The following is a 21,547-nucleotide window of genomic DNA, read 5'->3' as shown; positions in this document are numbered from 1 at the left end:
CATTGTTCAGGTGGCCAGGCAAGTGGGTAGTGATGGCTTCGTCGACATCCTTGAGGAAGAAATTGAAGAATTAATTGAGAGCCATAGAGAAACATTGACTAACGAAGAGTTAGAGGAACTGATAAAATCGTCTACAGAAGACAAAGACGATGACGACGAACAGGAAGAGCCAGCAAGTTGGAATCTTCATAAATTTGCTGAAGTGTTCCAAGCAGCGAAACACTTGAATGATTTAATTTCTGAATATGATCCCTCTATGGAACGAAGCCTCAAAATCACCAGTAGTATTACGGACGATTTGAGACCGTATCAAGAAATGTTTGAGCAGCTCAAGACAACAGCGACTGTTGCTGATCACCATGTTTTTCAAGGAAAAACAGCCAGCAGCAAATGAGCCTATGCAATCAACTTCTCAAGCTGAACCAGAGCCAACCACTTCGTCTATGACTCGCTCTCCGTCACCCAAGCTCTCCGTCACCTCCGTTTCCTGGATCGACATCAAGCCCTGACAACCCCCTGTAATTACCCCCTGTAATTACGGCCTGTAATTAAAAATACAGTACTGTAAAAGTATATTTTGCATATGTACTCTTTATTATATACTGTACATTACTGTATACATTATACATTTATACATATTACTGTACAGGGTTGTATACACAAAACCATGTACAGTATACTGTGCTTTATGGGCGATTTAAGGGATTTTCAAGGGTAATGTTGACTATACGCCATTTTCGCCTTACGCACTGACTTTAGAACTTAACCCCTGCGTAAAATGCGACTCCACTGTATCTTTCTTTGAGCCCAGAGCAAAACTCTGGATCCTGTAGTACCCTAGCAGTAGGGAAGAGAGAGGAGTTGGCTTCTATTGCATACAAAGGGGATTCTTTATTGAGGCTGCTGGACACAAACAGACTCTGTAGTTCTACCTGGTGCTCTAGCTTCCAGACTGACTAAAAACAACCTATGCTGCTTAATCTCACTACACAGGGTCTCCCTAAGCCATGGCCTGGATTAAGCATTCATGAAAGTCTCTGCTGACCACACTATGGGGCCGAACACCCAGACTGTGGGGGTATGAAATACGCAGCTGGACAGACAATTTCTAGAATAGAATCGAGTTCGGTTCTTTGCAACACCGTGTGTTGTGGTCCTGTCAGACATCACAATGAAGCAGCGTCTGACTAGAGATGAGCCCACACTGGAGCACTGGACTGAAAGCAGAGCTGAGCACAGGGGTAGTTCAGAGCCAAGGCCAGATATCTTAGACTTTACAACTTGGGCTTTGCTCTTGATATGGTGCCATGGGAAATAGCATTAGTGGTGCAGCAGGTGGCGTCTTCCCACTGAGTCGGTACAGATCCACAGCCCTAACACCAAGGCAAGCAGTGCTGGCGGAGGTGCTGTCTGTCAGATGAAACAGGAATGGTGGTTGACCGGGCACACCATCGCTCCACAATATAGTCCTTGTTTTAGCTCATTAAATGAGAGAGAGAAGCCAAGACAGCAATCCCTTGGGCCCTAGTAGAGAAGCACCAAGGACATTCATCGTGAACTGCAGGCATTTTGACCTATTTCTTACAAGAAAATAAACCAGACACTTTTGACGATAAAAGGCCCTTTATCTTCATAGAATGAAATCACTGACATTGCTTGATCTGAGGGTTTTGTCTTTTTTTTGCCCTTCTGCGGTTTGTAAGTACCACCCCATGCGTCAGTGCTTTCATCTCCCCATGCCAGCGGCTGCTCTGCTCAGCCTCTCTGACAGCTAGTGGTGAACACAGAGAGTTAAGAGAGATGCACACACAAATGAGGGAATGTGGAAAGCTTCAGTGTGCCTGTGCTCTATGCAACAAGTATTCTTTCCTTCTTACTTCTCCCTTTACCCCTCTCCTTCCTTCCCAATCTCTTCCTTGACCTTCCTTCTGCCCTTCCTGGGCTCCATTAGGTGGTTCAGGAATAACAACATCAGATATTATGTAGGGGACTATTGTTTTGAGAGGGTAGCCCAGCTGGCAACTTGAGGAGCTCCCATATCCCCCATTTTTGGACCTGAACTAGAGATACTCCACTAATACTGCATCTCACCCCCCACCAAACTGTGAGAAAGAGGAGGCTCAAACACTGACTTGAACTTGGTGGCTTGGGCCGAACCAGAACCCCAGTTCTGAACATCCCTAAACTTTGTGCAAGTTCAGATTTGGATCCAAATGTTCCAGCTCTACTTTGAACCCATCCTCATCCTTGGGGCCACATATCACTGACACCATCCTGTTTGAGGACTGCCAGGCAAGAGTCCCACTGCAGCTAGTTCTTTAGCTGTCAGAGTGGCTTTCGGGTGACTGGAGACACCTTCCAGGTCTGAGAATGCTGCCTCCTTTGTTCACCCTGCACCTGCTGGCTCGAGAAGTACAGAGCCAGGGATTGTGCTCATTGGTGAGATATCAGAGATGGGCAGTGTGCTGTGCTCAAATGGTTAACAGTTATCGTGGTAAAGTTGGGAATATTGGGCTGGAAATATGGATGCTCACTTATTTGGCTGGTGGGCTCCTTCCCATATGCTGGAGTATGCCCGATCCTGCGTACAACTGCTCTGGCCTGCATCTATGCAACTTGTATCTACTCAATCCTGCTCCCCGTGACCCCAAACTGAAGTTCAAAGTAGACAATCTGAGGCTATGTCTACACTTAAAGGCTGCAGCGGCACGGCTGCAGCACTTCAATGTAGACACTCACTACAGCGACTGCAGGGGTTCTCCCATTGCTGTAGTTAATCCACCTCCCCAAGAGGCAGGAGCTAGGTCAACAGAAGAATTCTTCCATAGACCTAGCACTATCTACACCAGGGCCTAGGTCGTCTGAACTATATCTCTCAGGGTGTGATTTTTCAGTGTAGACCAGGCCTCAGAGGGCAGGCTGTAGCAAAGTGACTTTCCCTTTGATCACGCAGATTTCTAGTCTCACAGACCGTGTCATGCCCAGCCAGACAATGATGTTTTTTTCAAAACACACTGACGGACCTTTATTGAGAAAAAGGAGTTTAGCTTCTTAGGGAAAATTAAGTACAAAGAGAAATCAGCTTTGGCAGGTACAGTGGTAACGCTTTACTGCCTACTGCATAACTACCCCTTTTGTCTCTCCCTTCTTGCCTTTCCTCCTCACTCTTTCTCTCCATTCTTCACCTCTTTTTCCTACCTTCCCTGTCCTTCCCTTATTGTTATCATTTACAATTTGCCTGTCACCATCACATCAAGGTACTACATACAATAAAAGAAACATTCAACTGGGCTGAACAAAAGAAATATTCCATTGGACTCTAAACAAGAAATGTAACATTTATACCCATAGGCCAAATCCTCAGCTGGTGACAAGTAGCCTATAATAAATAAAAATAAATCCAGTGACTTCTGTGGAGCTTTACCAATTTATCCTAGCTAAGGGTTATCAAGATCAGAGGTGAGCCCAAGCCAGAAAGTTCAGATCCAAACTCTCCCAAATTTCAGGGATTTATGGACTCAGGGCTTTTGTTCTGTCCCACCTCTAATGAAGATCAGTGTCTATTTAGGGGCTGTACTTCCCTCCTTCTCAGCAGTGAGATAAACTCAATAGATTTGGGCGGTACTTAGCTGCTCAAATGCCAGGAACATACTGAGAACATTGCAAAATTCTCCTTTCTGTGGAGTTCAGAACCCTATCTGTTTGATCCTTTTCTCACCTGGCAAAGCAATCAGAGGATGGCTTTGGAAGATAAGCAGTAATTTCCCCTCCTTTGTATCCTGCAGCTTGTTGTGCAGAGTAGTGATTATACTGAACAATAGACAGAGTTTGTTTTGCGGTCACCTTCACCTTTAGAGAGGTTGGACCTAAAGGGGAGGGGTGGGACGGAAGATGTCGCTTTAGCGCTTCCAATACACCTCTCGCCCTAAAGGCTGATCGTGAGCTACAGTTTCCAGCTGGTTTCTTCCTCTCCTTTGGGGAGGAAAAGCTGTAAACAGCTGTAAAGCTGATCCTCTAGTGTGTCAAGGTTGCTCACTGCACAAAATGGGTCTGAAAACTCTGTCTTTCATACAAATTACTCAGATAAATTGTCGTTGGCTGATAAGTCACATCTGCTTTAGAATTTCAATTTAGCCAAAATTTGACCAAGGAAGGAAAAGCGTCACAATTAGAATCAACTTGTGACTTCATCCCTCCATCTGCCTTGTGTCTTAGCTCAATTCAGCCCAGGGGTCAGTCTCTGCACTCTGAGGAATTGGACTTTTTATTCACTGTGTATCCACTGAGTTGGCTCCTGAACCGTGATCACAGGAGAAAGGCCATTAAATGGGTTGAAAGGTTTGAAGCATAGAAGTCATAGAATCTCAGGGTTGGAAGGGACCTCAGGAGGTCATCTAGTCCAACCCCCTGCTCAAAGCAGGACCAATCCCCAGACAGATTTTTACCCCTGTTTCTGAAATGGCCCCCTCAAGGGTTGAACTCACAACCCTGGGTTTAGCAGGCCAATGCTCAAACCACTGAGCTATCCCTCACCCCCCAAAGCAGCCCCTGTTCAGACCCCTAAAAAAAGACACCATCACCCTTTTGTTGATCGTTTTAGCCATATGTTCAATGCTGGTGAATCACTCAGTAGTCAGCAGAGTAAGACTAAAAGAGATTCTCCATCAAAAAGTAAGGCTTCGGGGAACAACACTATGTACAAATAAATAAATAAAAGCCCAGCCCTCTTCTCCTATGTATTAGGGCACTTCAGTAATCCCTGTGCATGTTAAACAAACCGTGTGTATAGTAAAACACGGGCAGGATAGATGTGTCTACACTGTCCTTTTTGCTTAGCTGTGTGTGTGTGTGATGCTGTGCAGGTAAGCCTCTGCTCAGACAACATATAACGCAGGGTGCTTTGCAGTTCTTTGGTGCTCTCTTCATTAGACTAGGGTACCTTAGGGCTTAGAGTACCCAACCCTTTCAGCCAGACTAAGACCTCGGTTGTAGCAGCCAGTGCTCGCTGTTTCCTGTTCAGTTGTGCATGCTGCAAACTGCAGGGAAACTAGGAGCTGGTTCTAATCCTAGTCAGCTGGTTAGGCTAAAGTCCATTATGACTCAGAGCTGGAAGGTGGCAGGGAGCAGCATACCAGGACCTAGGACCTTTCATCATGAAGGGAGGGGGGCGTTTAGAGTCCTAGGCACTGATGAACCAGTACTGGTGTGTGTATCAGTGGGTGGGGTATACAGTGTTAAAAGATGCTGCTCTTTAATAGGTGCGATGAAGATGAGCTGCTTGATTCGTGTGCAGAGTCCTGGCATGCCCACCTGTCAGTCATGTCACTTAAAGGCAATTCTTCCTCTCCAAAGTACATCATGTAGTTCTGTATGAATGCACCCTCCCCTTCCTGTCACAAGACATCAGCTCCCTGCACTGATGCACTCCTGGAGATTAAGCTAAATAACTAAACGGGCAATTGATAAAAAATCTACACATACGTGAAGGATGCAAATACGAAGATGGCACTCAGGAACTCAGATAATATGTGGGGGCTGTAGAAGAGGAGGGGTTGATTGTTTAGGGTGACTTATGGAAGTATGAATAATGGGATGAAACTGAGCAAAGATAAATTCAGGTTAAATATCACCAAAATACTTATAATACTGAGACTATGGAATAGTCTCCCATGAGAGGTGGTGTAAGCACATTTAAAGCTAGACTGCATAAAGCAGTGGAGAATACACTGTAAGGAATAATCCTGCTGCAGCTGTGAGGGGAATTAGATGACCTACTACAATAAGATATCAGATCTAGTGATTCTGCTTCTATTAGTGCGATTTGTGTGTATGATTAGGTGCCAGCACCTTTTCATAACCTCCCCAGATATGAAACATTTATGCTAGTTGGAAAGCTGTGTATGAGGTAGTTTACATCCCTTATATTTGTGTTAGCATTTGCTCCACGTCCCTCATTTGAGATCTCCCTAACTCATTGGTAACTCATAGCTCTGAAGATGAACCGTGCATCATTTCTGCTTTAACCCCACTTTGTACCTTGTCTTTTGGTAGAGCCAGCCCTCTTCCCTTTGCATGCTGGACTTGCTACATGTGGCTCGCGACATTGCATGTGGCTGTCAGTATTTGGAAGAAAACCACTTCATTCACAGGTAAGTAAGACCATTTGCTATTAAGGACTATTTACTGTTGCCCTTTGTATGTGTGGGTGTGTATTGTATTGTAATATATTGGCCAGCATGTACGAGTAATGCTGTGGTGAATATGTTTGTGTACCACTGCCCTCTAGAGGTTGGATGTTTTTAGAAGATAAGAGCCAAAAGCCTGACTAATAGTAATTATTCACAGGGAGTCTACTTTATCTCAAGTGAGGAAGGCTTGTATTCATGGTGCCAAAGAACCTGAGCTCTATCCCCAGGGCCACAACATGCATGCAGTTTATTTGTCATCTATACAAAAGCAACCAGGAATTTGTTACAATAGGTTGTAGGCCTTCCCTCCAGCAAGCTTTGATTATTGCCCTTCTGTTCATTCCTGCAATCTGGTCTTCCTTGCTGTTCTCACCCTGGCCCTGGATACACACACAGGTTAAAGCGTGGTACTGTTCAGACCTGGAATGAAAAATGGCACCATATGCCTGACAGCTCCCAGTGTGTAAGATTTTTGAGATGGGCCTGATTCTATCCACAAAGTCAAGCAAGGCTAGAGAGCCACTCACCTGTCCCCTTTTCAGTTGGGGTTGTTCCTATCCATGCCTCAGACATGTGGTTTGTTAGCAATACTCTCTCCACTTCCAGAGTTGGGGCGGCAGAGGGTGCGGGTGGGGGGGGGGGGGGAGAGCCCAGTGCTGGGGCAGCAGGGGGTGCGGGTGGGGGGGAGAGCCCAGGGCTGGGGCAGGGGGCGGCAAAAAACCTAGAGCCGGCCCTGGCCCCACCACAATACTCAAACATATAGAGATACACAAAATATTCATAAAAATAATGCAGATCTAGTCCACATTCTTCAGACCTTTTCAATATCCTCAATAGTTCTAGTATTAAGGAAATAATTTGAGAGTTTTGTAGCATCCAGCATTCTTAAGAATAGCCACATTTGTGGTCCTTCTGGCTGCAAAGTCTGAGGTGCTAACCGTCAGTGCTTTCCCATTATCTGTCCCTTATCTCTCCCCACTGTCCTGAACAGTCCCTGGAAAAGCTCAGCAGCCACATGGAGCAGAGTTGCATGGCTTTGCAGGGGAGCCACAAACTTATAGCTGCCATTTTTTAGTTCACTTCTCTGAGGTGATTTTGCCAGGGTTGTGCTCCTGGTTTTCATTCTAGTAGAGATGGGACCAAGCCACAAGGGATCTATGCCCAGACCCAGGGTTTTAGTGCAGCCCATTAGAGATGGGTGAGAGAGTTCAAGGCAAGGGTATGGATTTAGGGTTTGGTTCAGGTGTCTGTCTAGTTTCTGAAATCCAGGTTTGAGCATTTTCCTTGTAGCACTGACTATTCTGCCTGCCTCTGGCATAGATGTGACTACACATGACAAAGCTGTACTAGGTATAGGGGCAGTAGTCATGATGGGACAGTGTGTTGTTGGAAGAGGTGGGTTGTCCAACTCAGATCTTTTACTGCCAACTTTCTAGAGTCCCAACAACACTTGCAAGGAGGGGTATTGGCAGGAGGCTCCTGCCATACTGAGTAATCCATGTGTGATGATAAAAGGCATTAAAGAATTATTACAAATAGCAAATGGAATGTTTAAATTCAAAAGATTTCTACTAAAACAATGGGACATAGCTTGTTATCTGCAGATATTGACTTCACTGGGATTTGAGGGGTCTCCGCCCCTCAGGAAAGCAGGACATGTTTTCTTGTCATTTCCTTTGACTTTTGCAAAACTGTTGAAAGGTTAAATGATTTTTTCTTTTCTCTCTCCCGCTCTTTCTGCTGCTTTCCTTCTTTCTTTCTCAGGGACATTGCTGCCAGGAACTGTCTCCTTACTTGTCAAGGGCCTGGAAGAGTAGCTAAAATTGGAGACTTTGGAATGGCCCGGGACATATACAGGTAATAGAACTCAGTTTATGGCATCACTAAGCAGAAATTTACCAGAACGGGGGATTATGTGCCTGGTTAAGTGTCATCATGTGCTGCTCTGTTTAACCCCAGAAAAGGGATATTTCTGAAATCCTTTCCATATGACTCCCTGTCTGATGCTATTGTTTGCTTTCAAGCTGTGGATTGACAGGCTGCTCACTGCTTCCTCAGAGCCTTCTCCTGGGAAGAGTTTTCCATATGGCCAGAGAACATTTTCCCCTTCTCTTGGATTCCATCCCTAATTGTTTTCCTTTCATTTTCTCAGCACTAAGTGGCATAAGTCATTGATGTGCCCTTTTGTTCTGTGGCTCCAAATCACTTTGAGTTTAATCTCCTTCCTCCTTGCTATTGACCCTGTTCCCTTCCATTTTTTGTCATAAGTAAATCTCCTCAATTGACTGCATGTAAAGGAGGAAAGATCAGGAGACTGTAATTACCCAAACTGGAATTTAGCCAGGCCACTAGGGTTAATGACGCTGTACTTCCAAGAAGTGCCAGGAAATCTTTAATGATCACAAGTGGTCAGGACCTCAGTTTACAGCTCATCTGCAACCCAGCACCTTCAGCAGCATAGCGCCCCCTAACACTGTGCTGGAGAACTGGTTCACTCCTGGCTCAGTGGAAAGAAAGCCACTTACTGAATCACTGTAAGAAATTGTGTTGGTACCTTGGGTTTTTTCTGTTGAGGTCACCCATGCAAGTACGGAGCAGGCCTGACCCTACTTAGCTTGAGTTCTAGGAAGATCACAGCCTGAGGTGATGTGACTGTAGCACTCCCTTCGAGATGTGAGTGCAGCTGAGCTGTTTGGTTTCTATTACCAAACAAGGCAAGACCCTACTACCATGAAGCCCTGCAATACAAGAGGACTCTGATATGGCAAAACAGCACACTTGGCACAACTAATTGCTAGTACCCTTTACTCCTTTTCAAAGGAGCCTATGAAATTTACACACTTTTCCATGCACATTCACTTTGTGTGCACACCTCTAGCTTGCATGCACAAGCTCCCATCTGTGCCTGCCAGTACAAGGGTTTGAGCTTGATGGATTTCATTTTAAATGATATTGACACAAAGGGCCTGATATCTAGCTAAGATTGTTAGGGTTTTATGCTGGCAGCCATCACTCCAGTGTCTGGGTACCATCTACATAAAATTCAAAATCCCTAGTGGACTTCATGTGCACTCTGGCTTTTCTCCCTTACCATGCTGCCTGGGGTATTCTCATAGACTCATAAACTTTAAGGCCAGAAAGGACCATCATGGTCTGACCTCCTGCACATCGCAGGCCACAGAACCTCACCCACCCACTCCTGTAATAGACCCCAACCACTGCCTGAGTTACTGATGTCCTCAAATCATGGTTTAAAGACTTCAAGTTACAGAGAATCCACCATTTAGGCTTGTTTAAACCTGCAAGTGACCCAGGCCCCATGCTGCGGAGGAAGGTGAAAAACCCCAGGGTCTCTGCCAACCTGACCTAGCAGAGTTGTTTTCTGGTGGTTGGGTTGATTTGTTTGTTATTTTTGAGGGGGGTGCTTAACTGGATGTGGGTATCAATGCTGTGAAATGTCTTTCCTGCTACAGTGAAAAAGCTTTTCCAAGGAGGAAGGTTTTACTCTGAGACTCTTACTCATGTGAGTAATTCCAGTGATTTCAGTGGGACTATCCACAGGATTACTCACAGGTTGTGGGATCAGGCACAAAGCGAGGGAAAGTACAGAACTGTCCCTACATTAAATGCCTGTTCCCACTGTTTCTATGAATAGAAAAAGCTCTTGTCAGTATAATCTCTGCCATGCTGCTTTGTCTATAAGAAAAGCCCCGATTTAAGGTCTTTACTAAATGAGCCAGCCCCAGGCTGGTCACTGTAATCCTTTAATTAGAAAAGTACTATATTAATGCCACTTTCTTTCTGAATCCTGGGCCGACTGCTCACTTTGGTTTTCCTCTGCAGGGCCAGCTATTATCGAAAGGGCGGGTGTGCCATGCTGCCAGTCAAATGGATGCCACCTGAGGCCTTTATGGAAGGAATATTTACATCAAAAACTGATACATGGTGGGCTTCTTTTTTCTTGATCTGTTTTTACAAATGACTCACTATCTACTTCCCCTTGTAAAAGGAACACGTTCCCCTCCTTCCCCCCCCTCCCAAAAAGAAGAGATGGAGCTTTGAAAGCAAGGGATCTAGTGGCGGGGATGAGGGAGCGAATAGCCAGAGCCTTGCAAAGTGAAGGCTCTCTCCTGGGAGCAATGGATCTGGCTTAGATGCTGTATTGGTTATGAACAGGTGATCTAGGAGGGAAGGTGTCCGTTGTACGCTATTGAAAGGAGTCTAGTCTCTTTGTAGGAGCAAACCATCTTTCAGCGGCAGGGTCAGACACAGCCAGTGTCAGAGGAGCAAGTGTAAACACGCCCTAAATTGCCACCTCCTCTTGGCCCAATGCAGCACACAAAGCCGTGTGGTGCCAGGGGAGGGTGGGAGGGATTGGGCTGGCATGTAAATTGCCGAGTCAGTGAAGGGCTGTGGATACCCCCAAAAGGGCAGGGTCTTGAGCAGTCACTTGCCCTGTGTGTCTGAGCCTGGCCCTGCTCACTCTGCTGTGGCTGGTGGTCCCTAGTGTCAGGAAGCAGAGGGCCAGTGTTGACAGAGCAGGGGCACTGCTGATTGGGAAAGAATTGCTCAGGCGAAGCTGGGTCAGGAAGCCAGGAGTGCAGGAGAGTGTTTGGGGAGAGGGAGGAGGAGACTGTGAAGCCACCAGTACTAATGTTCACCAGCTGCCTTCCCAGGGTGTGGAGTGAGAGTATAGAGCCTGTTTCACAGCTGATGGAGCAAGTTAAATCCTCCCAAGGACACAGTAGCGTTGTTTGCTGTCCATCAGCACCAAAGTGGTGATCATTGGCCTGTTTTATTCTGTTCCCAACCGCACTGCAGTGTTTAACCCATAAAATGTTGGCGTTTTCCAAGCTGCCAGTCAAATGAATGCTGAGGAGGTTGTATTTTCAATCTTCAGAGTGTTACATGCCCAGCCACAGAGACCAAAGCTTGTGATGTAACCCAGGGAATGTTCTAATTTTAATTCCCGGAAACATATGGGACTAGGAATCTTCAGCTAGGGGTCACTTGTATCCTCTGTACAAGAGCAAAGTGCATTGTTGTTTATTCAGGAACACAGGATTTGCCATAAAGGATCAAACCACAGTCCTGGCTCCAGCAGGGGCTAATACCCAATGCCTCAAAAGAAGGCAAGTCCTCTCACAATAATACACCTGTTGTATCCAATTATAACATGCTAGACACCAAGTATATATGATTATTTCCTGACCCTGCTGGGCAAACAGTGTAGTTGTACTCTGAAGCATGACATTTAATTACCCACATCACAGTCTTGGCTTGCTTAACAACGGTTGTTACTGATGCCCATAAAGTCATCCAGCCCTTCTTTTACATCAGCCACTTTGTCTTAGTGTTCTCCTGCAGCTGAGAGTTCCGCAGGTTGACTGACTGTAGGGTGCACAAAGCAAATACTGGTTTTAATGGCTCTAAGTGCATAGCCATTGAATTGCAATACTATTTTGTGCCTGTGTCCTTGACCTTCTTTCCTTCTGTTCTGTGTCCAGGTCCTTTGGTGTGTTGCTGTGGGAGATATTCTCTCTTGGATATATGCCTTATCCTAGCAAAAGTAACCAGGAGGTTCTGGAGTTCGTAACAAACGGAGGAAGGATGGATCCACCCAAAAACTGCCCTGGCCCTGTGTATGAGACTAACTCATTTTGTGCATGAACACTCTGCTCTGGCCAGAAGATTATTAGCTTTATTACCATATATTTAATGACCTTCCTTAATTAACTCAAGTTCCAGAGACTTTTTCCCTACTGGTAATGTTATCTGTCAGCCCTTTTAGGTTAATAGTCGGTGCCTTCTTGGGAAGTATGGACCATTGGCTAGTGTGTTAAAAAATATCGGTCAATAGCTCTGTCCTTCGGATTAGATGTAAAACTGCAAGTTCTGACCACCTGTGGCCATTAAAGATCCCTGGTGTTGCTCACAAGTAGCAAAGCCTTGGCTCAGTTAATTAGGTTCTAACCTGCCTACAGTAAATTCCCTGTGTGGTTTCAATTGGGGCTAGGTCATTTTTCTGAAGTGTCGCTGGATTCCACCCCACAGGTGCCAGGTGAAGCAGTCCGTCTACCTGGACGGCCTGATTTTCAAATATGCTGTAGGGGCTCAGTGCCTTTGAAAATCAGTTCAATAGTGTTGGGACCCTTTGGAATAAAGGTAGCACACAATTATCACTAGATCTCTTGCAGTGCAGCGGCTTCCCATTTAGTTTCTCAAGGCGATACTTCCCTGAGCAGCCACCAAGGGCAGTGTATGACAACATCGGGTAACATCCTGTCTTCATCTGAATGGCCCACCTAAGTCTGTGTGGAAAAGGAACATCATGGTTTGGAAGGAATATTTTCAAAGGATGTATGGTAGAAGAGACTCCTGGCAAGGCATCTGTGTGGGAATTCCCAACCCACTTCTTTGAATCCATACCCCCCATTCTTATCAGTTTGATTTCTAAGTGGGAGTTGGAGCAGCTTCCCTCTCCGTAGAGGTGTTTTTCCCCCCAATACCAGACATAATGTTTCGAGTGTGTGGGAAGTGAGGAGGGGATTGGATGGAAATAGCCACTTTGTTAGGTCTTCCCCATATGTAGCAAAGGCCTGATTTTTTTCACCAGTGGTGTCAGTTTCACAACATGTTCCTAACAGCAGCATTTAAGGGTATATTTGGCCCTTGAGGTGCACTATCTGCATGCAGATGGAGAGTGGTATAGGACCCTACACCTGAACCCACAGCAGGATGGACTTTTTCACTGATCGTGGAAGGTGACAATGAATACTTGGTGGGCTGGTGGGTACTGATGGACCATGGTGAACTGAAGTCCATTAACTACCAAACGCATCTTCCTTTTGCCTTCCTGCTTTTCATGATTTTCTCTCCTGCTGCTATTGTAGGTATCGTATAATGACCCAGTGCTGGCAGCACCAGCCTGAAGACAGGCCAAACTTTGCCATAATACTGGAGAGGATTGAATACTGCACCCAGGTATTCGTTCTTTCATCTTTCAGCGTAAGACACCCAGGGGGAAGTACTGCACTACTGCAGTGAGCTCTAAACACATATGTTGTGTTAGCCTGAAATCAGTGTCCTGTAGTAAACTGAGGTGATGGATCCTCTCTGGGCAGTGAGATGGAAGCATGTGTTTCTGAAGGGCAAAGAGAGGGTGCTCCTCACTGCCCATGCACACACCCCACAGAGGAGAGGCCGTACACAGGTATAGCAACTCTGTGATTGCTGTTTCTACATGCAGGGTACGTCTACACTTACCTCCGGGTCCGACGGCAGGCAATCGGTGTTCTGGGATCGATTTATCGCGTCTTGTCTAGACGCGATAAATCGATCCCGGATCGATCCCGGAAGTGCTCGCCGTCGACGCCGGTACTCCAGCTCAGCGAGAGGAGTACGCGGCATCGACGGGGGAGCCTGCCTGCCGCGTCTGGACCCGCAGTAAGTTCGAACTAAGGTACTTCGAATTCAGCTACGTTATTAACGTAGCTGAATTTGCGTACCTTAGTCCGAAGTGGGGGGGTAGTGTGGACCAGGCCCAAGGTACAATTCCCCAGCAAGCCAAAGGCCTGAGCCAGTCCACCAGGTTGCACTCTAGCACTTGCACTCCTTTCTTCCCTAGCTGTGCTGCAAGGGGATTGCCAGATAACAGCCACTTTGCACATTTTAATTCTTAAGATATTGACCAGTACTGAGCAGGGCTGGATCTGACCCAGGGCACCAGTTCCAGTAGACCCCTTGAATTGTGGAAAGGTTTGGATCCAGACTGAAATTTCTTGGTTAGAGCCAAGCTGGATCTGAACTGGAACACTGGATGCAGTGATGAACTCTGGGGCAGTCTGGATCTAGAATCAGATTACATTTCTTACCTTGGGCCCATCTCTAGCCTCATGCGTTTTAGGGCCTCGGACCTGGCCAGTTTGGAGAAGACAATTGGGGACTGCAGTGCTGTAAGAGCTAGGAGCTCTTAGGTCAGGCAGAGGGATTGGGTTGGGTCTCCTGGCCTGAACCTGATTTCCCTTTTTAGTACACAGCTCATTAACCCAGCTCTTCTAGTCTAGTGGTCTCGCAAATGAAGCAGTCAGGAAACTGTTGGCTTGCAAGCTTTGGCACAGACCTGCACAGGCCAGACAGCACGTCATTTCACCACTCCGAGCTTCAGTTTCCCCATGTGTAAAATAGGTCTGGTACTGATCCACCCGCTGGGGTATTGTGAGCTATATTCCCTCTAAGGTGCACAGCCGTGCAAGAGGCCATCAAAGGCTGCACACTGAATTGGCAGAGCCGCACAGGCGAGCACACTCCACACAGGTGGGCCTGAAAGATGGCAGTGGGGTGAGATGGGGACTAGGGAGTAGGTGGGGGCAGTGAGGTGAGATGTGGACTGGGGGTAGGTGGGGGCAGTGGGGTGAGGTGGGGACTAGGGGGTAGGTGGGGGCAGTGGGGTGAGGTGGGAGGTGGTGATAGGGAAGCTTGGGGCATGCGGGGCTGTGGTGACTCCCCCAGCCCCAGTGCTGTGGCACGGCAAGTAGAGACATCTCTGCCCCCCAGCCCCAGGGCTGCAGCGGCCCAAGACGCCTCTCCCCCGGCCCGAGACGCCTTTCCCTCCCAACTCCGGGGCTGTGGCGGGGAGAGACGCCTCTCCCTCCCAACTCCGGGGCTGCGGCGGGGAGAGACGCCTCCCTCCCCCAGCCGGAACCCTTACTCCCTCCCAAACTCTAACCCCTCGCCCCAGCCTGGAGCCCCCTCCCGCACCCTGAATCCTTCATCCCCCCCGGCCCTACCCCAGAGCCCGCACCCCCAGCTGGAGCCCTCACCCCCCCCGTACTCCATCCCTCTGCCCCAGCCCTGAGCCCCCTCCCACACTGCGAACCCCTTGGCCCCACCCCTGCCACACATCACCTTCATATTGGCGCACATAACAAAATTCATTCTGCACATGGATGGGAAAAATTAGAGGGAACATTGTGAGGTTTAATCCATTAATTTTTGAAAGGTGCTTTTAGATCCTCAGGTGGAGATGTTAACTCCAGGTTTTGTGTTTGTTTTTTTGGTTGTCTATTACTAGTAAGCAGTTGACCAGCTTCCCACACTTTTACAGCTTTCTGGGTAACATTTTCAAAAGTGTCTAAGTCCCATTGAAATGCCGAAATTACTTAGGTGCCCGACTCCTAAGGCTTATGCTCCTAAGTGGCTTAGGTGCTTTTGAAAATGTTACCCTGCATGCCTGAGTCTCCACCCTGCACCACGTTGCTGCTACATTTTCACAGCTGTAACTGCTTCTGGACTAAAAAAGAATGTTATGAACTCTGTGTTCCAATCTGTATCATCCCAACTTTCTCCCTGCAGTTTCAGTTGCACATGGGAATTCTTCACTAAATTAAACTAACATGCTGTGTTTCTCTGTGCTGGTAAAAAAGCTGTCACGTTCTACCCCAGTGGTAGTTGCATTTCCCTGAGATTCCTTTTATAAAGTTTGGGCTCCTCTGTGGCAAAAGATGCTCTTTGGCTACAGGACAATTATTATAAACAGGAGGCAATTGGCAACAATGCCTGAATATCAGCAGTGGCAAGAGTTTGAAAGAATCTCATTGTTCCCCCTCTAGGATCCTGACGTCATCACCACCGCTTTACCTGTGGAATATGGCCCATCCATTGAGGAGGAGGAGAAGGTTCCAATGCGCCCAGAAGACCCCAAAGCAATCCCTCCTCTGGTGATCTCCCCACACCAAAAGAGAGAGGGTGACAAGCAGGCCCTGCCTTCTCCACCCCCTCTGCCTTCAGCCATCACAGCTGGAAAACCTTTGGCAAAAGTGGCAGCCCCCGAGCCTCTGGTCCCTGTTAATGTGCGACCAGCCCTGGAAGCGGGACACATCAACATGGCCTATGCGCAGTCCACCCCGGCTTCTGACCTTCAGAAAGGCAGGGGGTCCAGAAATAAGCCCACCAATCTCTGGAATCCAACATATGGCTCCTGGTTTGCAGAGAAGCCTGTCATCAAAAACAATTCTCTGCTGGAGAAAGAGGTGTCCGAGAGGGAGAATTTGGGGCACGAAGGAAACTGTACTGTGGGGCCTGGTGTTGTGACTAGCAGGCTGCCAGGCTCCTCTCTGCTCTTAGAACCGTCCTCACTAACAGCCAGTGTGAAAGAAGTGCCTCTCTTTAGGCTCCGCCACTTCCCCTGTGGGAACGTCAACTATGGATACCAACAGCAGGGCTTACCCCTGGAAGCCTCTGCCCCACCTTGCGCTAGCAATTATGAGGACTCTGTCCTTAGAAACAAGAGCCACGTAGCCCATCAGGGGCCTTGAGAGCCCTCTGCACTCTTGATTCTCATTCTGTGTAGCTCTTGAGCTTGGAGAGTATTGTCCTTGTCATCCAAGAGAGAGCAGACAACGCTAACTTTCATTATGTGCCAACTAGCTCTAAAGTGCCACCCTTTGAAGCCGTGTTTTCAGATAACCCAAGAAGCTTCAACTCATCGGAGCCTCTGCTACTACTACTACGAGAAAGGGGGGATATTAACGTTAACTGCAAGGCCCAGCTTTCGGTTGCATAAACGTATATGCATGGTCATTGTCGTGTCGTGCCCTTCCCTGTGCGCTTCTTCTCAATTGTGTATGCTCCGCTTAAATGTAAGGTCAGGTTTCACTGCCTGAGTATTTCATGTTTGGGGTTTTCCTTGCCAAGCTGCTGGTTGCTGTGGAGTGGGACACTTGAAATCCCCTATGGATGGCAGAGGTTTGAGGTGGCTTGGGAAAGAACCATTTATTCAAAACAAAAAGGATAAAACATCTTTGAATGAAGACACCAGGGAACATTCCCAAGTTGCATTACTGCTGTAACATAGTCTGCACCAGCCCTTGAATATGCAGTAATTACAGTATCATTGGCAGGGCAATGGAAAGATGCCAGTCACACTGTCTGGTTTGTGAGTAAGATGGGAAGTTAACTAACTGTAGAGGAAGAGAATGAAGTGCAAAAGGAGGAGGATTTATATTTTTTTCAGACCCAAAGCCAAGGACGGTACTGGCCCTTTAAAATTCTTTCTGTGCTACGGAAAGGAAACACCGGGTTCTACAGGAACTTCTTGTTGTTCAGTGGAATTCAGGTGGAATTTTACAGGGCCAGTCTTGTGTGAGACAGACGTTAAAAAGGCCTTTACAGTGAGAAGTCACCAGTAGATGGAAATACAAAGGTCTGAAATGCCCTTTACTAACAACTCCAACCAGAAGGCTTGACTTTGTACCCTCATCTGATTCTAGGCAGTGTCTGCATTTCAAGGGTTCATTACCCTTGTTCCTTTAACAGAATTCTTGTATGCTAGTCCGTTAACAAACCAAAGCTGCACTGCTGCAGTCTGTACACTTTGTGCATGAAACGTGTGTTGTTACAATAGACACATAAGAATTGAATTCAGATGAACATTAATAATTTACAATAGACTCCGCTGGGGCTGCTGAAGCAGCAGTGCTGTCTAAAATACACGGTGCCTATTTCCATAGAAATAGGTCTATCGGAGCAGCAGCAAAGGAATATAGACGAGATGGGTCTGGATCCAAGACCTTTAACTTTGGGGGAGTGGTTCAGCATCCAGTCCTGGATCCAAACTTGGCAGTAAAATCTCTAACGAAAGAAACCAGAGCCCCAGATCAAAACATCCCAGGCTTTGGGGTGTCAGAGAAGGATCCAAATCTGACGACTATGACCTGAGACCCCCATCTTTAAAGTGAAGTTCTTGTCCCTGCTCTGCCTTCCCCCACCCCTCTGGTAAATAATGCTGACGTCTTAGTAGCGTAATGTTGAAATTGTGCATCAAACTTTTTTTTTTTTTTTAAATGAGGCTTATGTTAGCAGGTCTGAATTGTGAACTGTAATGATTCTGTGGGTGCTTTGGACTTCACTCATCTGCTACTGGTATGTCACATGTCATGGCTGCATGGATTTCATGGCTGTAGTGGGGGCCAGAACTCAGGACCGTCTGTGGCAAATACAGAGGCCTCTTCCACTTGAGCTAAAAGGATATTGGGGTGTCTAATCCTCTCGGTGGACCAGCCACTAGAGGAGTGACTTGCTTACAGACACTGGAACAGGGCTGCCATTCCATCTAGCTTAGCACTGTTGCATTCACACTACTCTTGCTACTACAAGAAGTGAAGAAGAACTCTTCTACTGTCTCAGGAAAGACAATGTGTTCCATGGGAGAACAATGACTGAGCTTTACTGTGTACCATCAAGGCTGTTTGCACTGCAATATTATCCATGTGGAACTGAAATTTTCTTTAGACATTTCAGCTTTCTTTTCCTTTTCCAAAAGGGTCCAAATGAATTTTTTTCAAGCAGACCCCAAGGGAAAGCTTTTTGCTTTCTCTCACCCTTTCAAGGCAAGAAACCGCTTTGAGTTTTTACTGCTCTACCAGCATGTATAGCTGAGGGCAGAACCTAGTCTGCGTAGTTGTATGGTCTTAAAGGAGCATAGCTGAAATCTTAATAAACTGTGACTGTCAGTTTCAAGCATATTGAGCTACAGACCTGGGACTGCCTGACCCTGCAACTCCACAGTTATTGTTAGTTTTCCAATCGCTTCTGTTAAAAGTAGCATTTAAAAAAAAAAAAAAAGACCCCTTACATCATCAGCAAAGGAAGATGAACAAATGCCTGGATAGCTTTTTTTCCTTCTCCCCATTCAGGGGGAGAGCATGGAGACATACTGAGTGCTTTTCTGCCTCTGGCTTGTGGTGTGCATCTATAATTTTATTGTGTGGGGGGGTCACCTTACATGTATGAAGCTCACAATGAGAGCTAAAACCATTGCTACCATTTACAGCTGGCCCACATGAACAGCATGTTTTGGTCAGTGGAAAATGGGGAATTGTAATTCAGATTTGCTGACAATATTTTCTTCTCCCATACTTGGTGAGACTAGCGTAGGATGAGATCTTCAAAGAGGCACAAACCTCAGATAGTTCTAATGAAATCTTCCTTTTGATAGTCTCTGTGCAAACTGCTTTGGACTAGGACAGTGGTGTTCAGCGTGCCACTGGGCTTAGGATCTGTTGAATCAAGACTAGGTTTAGAGCTGAGGTTGAATGGTGTGGAGCAAGATTTTAGCATGAGATTTTGGCCCAAATGTCAGAAATCTGAGTTGGCATTTCTCATGAGGTTTCCATCATCTTGCATAATCAGTTTCAGACACATCCACAACATGACCAGAAATGAGCTGCTTTTGTAGTTTTGGAGCCAGTGCAGACATGGAACCACAGAGGTAGGTCTGAATTCAGCTACTGACATGCTTCTCCTGGAATTGAGGCGTTCAGAACATGTAGTTGTGGCTTATTTCTAATACAAAATGTAACCCAGCTCATCGCACGCCCACTCCCCCCTTCTTGTGCAGTTCAGTATTCTGCATGGGCCAGTGACAGTGACCTCCAGCTTAGCACTGTGTGGCTCATATTCTGCCCTGTGCTACACATATACACCCACCCCCCATCAGAGTTGCATTCATGCTTTTAAACTCATTGCTTAATTGTAAGCCTCTCCGTAGTCTCACTGACAATGGGTTTGCAGGATCAGGGCTTTAATCCCTGCACACTAACCCCGGTAGTGTGGTAATGAAAGGAAACGTCTCCCTGCTGCTGCCTGTTTGCTCTGTGGCTAAAATAGCATTTCACACTCCCAGAATTGCACAGTGCCTGTTCACTTTACATTTTTAATGATAACAGTCTTGTCTAAAGGGGTTGCAATATGGTGTGGTAATAGCTCTGCTTCACTTGGATTATCACTGCTCTGCTTTGTGAAATGATCTGCCGAAATCAGTTCAGACAAGGAATTAAAAATGCAATGGCTCAAGACATGCATAACAAGTTCTTTCCTAGCAGATGGGAAGGGCAACTTCACAGCAGCCTGGTTTGTTACCTTTGTCACCACATAGAACTACAAGGGAGGAGGGATGAAGTTAGAACACATGAATGGGATGAAAAACAGCTCAGTGTCTGCATGGTCGTGCACTGATTGATGGATATTTCAGGGGTTTTTTTTTAAGTCTTTTATTTTAGCTATTTCCCCCCCGCCCGCCCAAAGTCTCCCTTGGAGGCTCTGATGCTATTCAGTGTTCATAAGCCTAATGCTGTAGGATTCGCATAATTCCACAGTCTTTTCACTGGTTACTCCAGCTGTATACCCAAACCAAAAGCAGACTTGTCCCACGAACGTGTGTGTGGGAGGGGAGGTTTGTATGTAGAGGGGGAAATTGAGGGCTTGCTTCAATCAGGCTCAGTTTTAAATGCCTGATCATGTGAGCTCACGCTTGGAGCACTTTGACATGTCATGGCTCCAGGGAGTCCCATCTAAAACACTAGAAGCTATTTTACACTTGTAACAAACTTTTGTCCAGAACCAATATTTTAAAAGTCAGCGTGTCTTGGAGTAACAGTTATATAAAATGTTCATGTACATAGTTTATAGTAGAATCACAAGGCCCACATAGGGGGGAATACTATCTCATTGTAAATGTCTTCATTTGGATATCATATGTAGCTACCTTTATGCTATAGTGAAATGTGGGTAGCACAACAGCCTATAAGACACGTAGTCTGATGGAAAAATAACTACAGAATAGCTGTAGGACATTTAACACAAACTGGTTAAAGCCCATGTGGACTAGACCTAGGCAGTAGTGGTTTTGTGTAGAATTTCAGTAGGTTCTAGGTGGGTGCTAACCTGTGTGTGTAAGGGGGAATGAGATGATTCCTGCTGAGCCTTACCCCTGCCCCCACCTATGTACCTCATCAGAGTTGTACATTCAGGCAGCTATAAGATGAATTACAACAGGGAAAGGAAGGGGGTATGGCAGTGTGAGAGGGGGACATGGGCCAGGAAGTACAGGGCAATGGCCTCCATCTGCGTTTAGGTTGCTCCATGTTGTGCTGGGACTGGCCGGGAGCTCATGGGCAAGTTTACTTGAGGCCCCACAGTTTGTTTCGGGTAGCTGACTTCAGTTTAAAAATGGTGATGGCTTCAGCCTGTAATGAACCAGTCAAGTGGCGCATCCAACTGTAGCACCACCCGCTTCCCTTTCTGTGTCTGGGCAAAGGTGGTGCGTTGTCACAGAAGCCTCTGTGGTCTCATTTCTACAATGCATGACAGGATTAGTCTATTGTCTCTTAAGAAGAGTTTGATTTTTGCAAGCCTGGCCTAAAGCTGACACCATCAGCTTAGTAAAAAAGAAAAAACAAAAAAACCTTGAAAAACTAGTAGTATAAAAATCCTTTACAGGGATAAAAGACATCACATGTTGCCTACCCCATATTCCTCAAAGGAGAGTATCTGCATCCAGCTTTTCTGGTCTGTAACAA

At 46.5% G+C, this 21,547-nt stretch overlaps 1 protein-coding gene across 1 annotated transcript in view; it reads left to right on the top strand.

Annotated features, from left to right (window-relative positions):
* ALK (ALK receptor tyrosine kinase) overlaps positions 1–16,504 on the top strand; it is a 557,631-nt gene extending 541,127 nt beyond the window's left edge. The window contains exons 24-29 of the mRNA XM_065401476.1: positions 6,052–6,149; positions 7,953–8,045; positions 10,032–10,133; positions 11,696–11,830; positions 13,082–13,172; positions 15,800–16,504. Coding sequence (XP_065257548.1) covers positions 6,052–6,149; positions 7,953–8,045; positions 10,032–10,133; positions 11,696–11,830; positions 13,082–13,172; positions 15,800–16,504 — 1,224 coding nt within the window. The remainder of the gene's footprint in view (positions 1–6,051; positions 6,150–7,952; positions 8,046–10,031; positions 10,134–11,695; positions 11,831–13,081; positions 13,173–15,799) is intronic.
* The last annotated feature ends 5,043 nt before the right edge of the window (positions 16,505–21,547 follow it).

This window comes from Emys orbicularis, chromosome 3, assembly GCF_028017835.1.
Source record: "Emys orbicularis isolate rEmyOrb1 chromosome 3, rEmyOrb1.hap1, whole genome shotgun sequence".
Classification (NCBI taxonomy): Eukaryota; Metazoa; Chordata; order Testudines; family Emydidae; genus Emys; species Emys orbicularis.
The sequence above is the reverse complement of the archived record's forward strand: the minus strand, read 5'-3'. Positions and strand labels throughout refer to the sequence as shown.